This window comes from Drosophila eugracilis, unplaced genomic scaffold (assembly GCF_018153835.1).
Source record: "Drosophila eugracilis isolate 14026-0451.02 unplaced genomic scaffold, ASM1815383v1 contig_535, whole genome shotgun sequence".
In the NCBI taxonomy this organism is placed as follows: Eukaryota; Metazoa; Arthropoda; class Insecta; order Diptera; family Drosophilidae; genus Drosophila; species Drosophila eugracilis.
In genome coordinates, this window is record NW_024573411.1 from 17315 (window position 1) to 23150 (window position 5836).

The 5836-nt window shown below is 34.7% G+C and overlaps 1 protein-coding gene across 1 annotated transcript; it reads left to right on the forward strand.

Annotated features, from left to right (window-relative positions):
* The first annotated feature begins 3238 nt into the window (after positions 1-3238).
* LOC108109609 lies at positions 3239-5265 on the forward strand. Its single transcript, XM_017218172.2, has 2 exons — positions 3239-3319; positions 3376-5265. Exons 1-2 carry the CDS (start codon positions 3245-3247, stop codon positions 5206-5208), a joined length of 1908 nt encoding a protein of 635 aa, XP_017073661.2. The 5' UTR covers positions 3239-3244; the 3' UTR covers positions 5209-5265.
* The last annotated feature ends 571 nt before the right edge of the window (positions 5266-5836 follow it).

The following is a 5836-nucleotide window of genomic DNA, read 5'->3' on the forward strand; positions in this document are numbered from 1 at the left end:
TTATACTACAGCGTATTATTTTATCTAAATAAGAAATGATTGATAACATAGGCTACGAATACCTCTTTTAGAGAGATGAAATGGTTACGAATAACGTAACTGATTTATGTAATTTGCTTAGCATAAAAACTAAGTTTTTAAATAAATCATTAAAAACCGGTGTAGAATGTAAGATTACCATAGATTTATCAGGATTATATTGCCAAGCAAGACAGGAATTAATGAATTATGAACTATGGAAATGGATAGCAGGTAAAGCTAATCATGACGATTTTAAAGTATACAAAATAAAACAAGAGTTAACGCTATAGTCGGGTGCCGCGACTATAAGCCAGCCGATATTGATAAAGCGACAGCTTTTGTCAGAAAAAAGTATGTTTAACAAGAGTTAACGCTGTAGTCGAGTGCCGCGAATATAAGACACCCGTTACTGCTTTATACAATTTTAAAATATTCATTTTGCTAGTGGAAATTCACAAAGCGCCACCTATTGTCAGAGTAAGCATGTTGAGTAACTGATAGTGACGTCACAAGCCAAGTGAGGCCTTATAGCCATAATATTTTCATAAATAGCGCAATAATGTTGCAATTTGAAAAAGCTTTGGTAAATCGATAGATATTGACAGAAAAAAGTCATACAAGGTCAAACGAAGGCATTTATATTAATATTATGGACGCCACAGTTATTCGCGGCCGTTAGAGTGGGTGTGGCCGGATGAAAACTCGTGAAAAGTTGCAGTGGCATCTCTAAAATACGTGTTCTTAGGCCTTACTTTCTAGCTTTTATAGGTCCGGAGATTTTTGTTCCGGTTTGTGGGCGTAAGAATGGGCGTGCCGGATGCAACTTCGTGGAAAGTTGCAGAAGCATCTCTTAAATACGTATTCTTAAGCAAAATTTTGTAGCTCTTATAGTTCCCGAGATTTTTTTTTTTTTTTGGGTTTCGTGGGCGTTAGGGTGGGCGTTAGGGTGGGCGTTAGGGTGGGCGTCGCTAGATGGGAAAAACAATGCATTTGGGGCATCATAAAAACCCACATGGTTAATCCGAACTTTCTATCTCTCATAGTTACCGAGATATCAGCATTTTTAGAAAATGCGAAAAACCGTCTTTTAAGCCTTTTGGGCGTAAGGGTGGGTGTGGCCGGATTAGTACCACTATAAGATGCGCTGGCATCTAAAGATTATACATACTGAAGCTTTCTAGCTATAATAGTTCCTGAGATTTTAGCTATTTTAGTTTTTCGCGATTTGTGGGCGTTAGAATGGGCATGGCGGGATGCAGGGTCGAAAAATCTTCCTTCTACCTGTTGAATACTTTTCAACGAATCTAATATACCCTTTTACTTTACTAGTAACGGGTATAAAAACAGAAGGTGTCGTCACTGCCCAAGCGGGGCCTTATAATCTACACATTGAGCTGCGATGACATCTCTTGAATATGTATGCTACGGAAAAAATAATACGCCTTGTTGACAACATCATCAATCTGCGCTATATGTACATTCTATGTCGCAATTTTAGTTTTTCGTGATTTCGTTAGAGTGGGCGCAGCAGGATCCTGGAATATTCTTGCGCTGCGTGCTTAATCCTTACTTTGTATTTCTTTGGGGCAGGTTCTCACCTTGTGAAAAAATCATTTTTCTTTTTTTGACTTTTCGTGAAAATGTTTCAAAAATGTGCTCAACAAATTGTATATAAAAATTACAACATTTACAGGCTATGCCTTATTGGCAATGGATGCCTCTTTTGGAAATTTATGTCAATGTTATGTTGAACAGTCGATCTATTTACATAAATCGTTGCTTTTCAAAGCGGAACAATATTTCGTAATTTGTTGAAAATGTTGGCTATGAGACTTTACAAGGCCTTGACGTCACCATCAGTTATTAAACATGCCTTTTTTGACAAAGGTGAACCTGGTAAAATTATTCACACCATCAATTTCCGCTGGCAAAATAAATATTTCAAAACTGAATATCGGTTCTTCTTTCTCTTTTAAAATTGAATTCTAAATAGTGCGATAATATTATGGACGCGTTCAATTGGGCTGACGAACAGGCAGATGGACGGACGGACAGCCAGACATGGCTCAATTGACTTTTTATTCGAAAGATAATCTTGGGGAATTAATTTAATTAAGATTTCTGGCATATGACCGTTACGAATGAGGTCACAGATTCAGTTCCTGTGCTCGATGGTGGATGTACTCATTCGGGTCTTTCCCAATGTTAGTAGCAATAGCTTCTTCTGCGCGCACCGTACGGCGTCTCTGGGGATGCAAGTTTTCAATTAGAGTAAACGTTGTGCGAAAACGTTCCGTGGTAAATCGAACTAATTGCTCTAATGGCCGATTTTGTCGACGATAAAATGGACGTAGTGCGCGATATGTATTCCACACAGAACCTTTATTTTTTTATTCATGATGAATTGCCAATTCAAACTGAGAATAAATCACTTGACAGCTGTAAAATCGGTCGCCGTATTGAACAGTATTGCACACTTAAATTTCTTTACCTCTAAAATAAAAATACTCTCCCTTACTTTTACAAACAGATCATTTTAACGAACAATGTGTCTATCCTGTTCGCAGGACAAGTTGACCACTCTTTCAGATAGAAGATAATAAACGAAATTAATTGAGCGTGTAGCTCACAATGCCCATCTCACCTTTCACCAATCGATACACAGATTACTTGAGCTAGTACGGTGTTCTCGGTAGCTACCGTTGTATCAATTAGAACAAAGTATAAAGTACTCTGCATAATTTGCAAATCAATTTATTGTCAATTGAATAAAATATAAAAATTGAATAACTTTTTTTTTTATTAATTTTACTTTCTAATCAATGTTCACAAGCAAAATTCCCGTCATCCATGGAAATACTCCCCTAACTAAACTCAAAAGAACAGTTAATAGTTGCTGGTACCTTCAATTGTTTTGGCTTTTATGACAACTTGTCACATTTGACACATAATGATTGAGACACCTAGATATTAGCATGAGTTGTCACTGAACTTTATAACATTACTAATTACAACAAAAATCTTTAAAAACCTGCGGCACTTAACTCCATGTATAATTTTTTTGATAAAAATCATCCACTACGTTATTTATCTGGCGATGACGAGAGACAAGTAAACTTAGGACCACCCTAAGAAATGTTATAAATCCAGTGTTTGTTAGCAAACAAGATAATATACAAGATACTATTACAATTATTTCAATGATTCTTGAGTTATATTCAATATGTCAAGTACTTTTTTTTTTAGATTTATTTATTTAAATTTGTTTACTATTTCAATAACTTCTCAAAATAATTCGGTAAAAATGGAAACTAACTAATAAATGTCAATTAATAATAAATAAATATATTTTAGCGTTGGAAACATTATGACGCCTTTGATAGAACTGCTGGGCTTACGTCATATTGCAATAAAGAAGTCCTTAGTTGTGAATTGTCTGCAGGATTCCTTTGCCTAAGAACCAACCATCGAATTTGCAACCTAATTTGCACTATAAATACGCGGTGTGGCATCACTTGCATATCAATGTGTAAAAGCAAGAGGAAAAACAACCCTCCCACCGACTTAACAAGCTTAAAAATGTCCGACATAAAAAAGATTTTTACAAATAGGACTATAAGTTTAAGCTGGATGCCAATAAGACACGATAATGTGATTGTGCTCTATAAAGTTCATTTGGAAGGAAAATTTTGTAAAAATGTAGTGATACATGTTAAATGCACAACTTATGAAAACTGTCTAGAGCATATCCTTAGAAAGTCAAAAAGTTACATAATCATAGCCGATTCCATCCATATCTTAAGAGCGGTGTGCACTTTTCAGTCTATTTTTTTTCTAAAAACTGAAGTGGTGAACCTGTTAATTAAAACGTTAATAAGAGAAGTCTTTATAAAAAATAGATTTATTCAAAAAAATCTTACCCCTTTAAACAAAATCTGTCAAGCTGACTGTTTAAGTAAAACCTTTTGGAAAAAGTCAAAACTAGTTGTATGTCAAGGCGCACAAATAAACAGAAAAGTTTTTCTTTATCTAAAGAATTACAATGGGCCCCACAATTCTCAAAATATAGTCTTAAAAAATATTAAGAATATGATTTCAGATAAAAAATATGGACTATATTCAGCTGACATACTTTTTATTTCTGATATCATACAAACGATACTTAAAAGCATTTCATCCAATTTAGCTTTTCAGGAAACAAAAAAAAACGTTGTTAAATGGAGAATGTATTTTACTGCAATTTTAAAGATTTACCGCTCAATAATAAACGTTGACTTGGCCGTTACGAAATTATCAACTGAACTTAACGCAACGCACTACCTATTGAAATCATTGGACTGGTCTATAGACACTCTATCAACTAAATTGTTATCGAAACAAGAAAGTATCGGCAATGAAGATACAGCACCTGAACTTGAAAGTGAGAATATAGACTATGATGATATAGGAGTATCTGTACATATTTCAAAATATATTTTGTACTTCATAATTAATCCTAATATTGCTAATGTTTCTGGAATAACATTGATTAAAAATAATAAAACAACAGAAAAACGCCAAGAATTAAAAGGTTCATTTATAAATGACCATTACCGATTTCTTCTATCAAATCATGACATTATAGACTTCATTAAAGAACCCAACCTTCTAGTTGGAGTATATCTACCGATACAACTTCTAAGCATATTATCAACCAATAAAAGTGTCCCAATTGTTGTCATTAAGCTTTACTCAAACTACAAACTGTCCGAAAACTCGTTTGGAAAAAGGAAGATTTTAAGTCCTATAATATCAGTAACATTACCTGGATACAGCTCAATTCTCCCAGTATCTTTTCCACTTATCTTTAAATATACAATTAATGATGAACCAAATATATTAGGTGGTTGTCAATCCTGGAGCAATATGAATTTGGAAACTGAAAATATAATAACGGTGAACCACTTTGAAAATAGATATGAAGGTATTGTGCTCTGTCATACAAGGCATCTGGCGGCATCTGCCTATTTTGCAGAGAAAAACATTTCCTTCAGAAGCAATTTTAAAGTTAATAAGAACAAAATTCATGATAATGTTGCGGACATTAAATTCATGTTTTTCTACATACTTTCGTTTATGGTAGTAAGTTCCTTTTTTTTAATATGTCGTCATTTGAAACAAATACTGTTTCCTATGGCTTCCAACTAGTTTATATCAAAAATGAAGAAAGATATAAAGATTACCCATCATTTTTTAAAAGGAAATGTTTAATATATTTTATGTAATTTATTTACATTTTTAAAATAAAAAAAGAAAAATCTACATTTTACTGTGTATTAACCATTTACTCGAATGGTAACACGTAAGAAAGTATGTTTTGAAAGGTTTGGTATTGCTAAGTTTACTGCTTGTCCCAGTGTGCTGGAAGCTGGGAGCGATCAGCTGATCGTGGTGCGTGGGATCGCGAGAACCAAAGCGGGAAGAGGGCAAAGGCAGTCGTCTTCGGCAAGCGAGAGAACACGCACGTCGCATCTAACGCGGGACGCCATTTACATATGTGCTATATATATTAATAAACGTAAATTTTGTGAATTTATCTGTTAGTGTTTTGCATTGCCTGGGATCCCCTCTTACAATGACCCTTTGTTAGTCAAATACAAGGGGACACAATTGTTCATGGTGGCCCATGAGGGGAACTTGCAATCGCAAAAATAATCGAAAATTCATAATTCTGTGTAAATGAGCGCTGTTAGATCGCAACTGCGCTAAGTTTGCAAGTCGGCTCTGCATACCGCGAAAAGTGAAGAAGAAAGAGAACGGCGATACATAGTCGCAG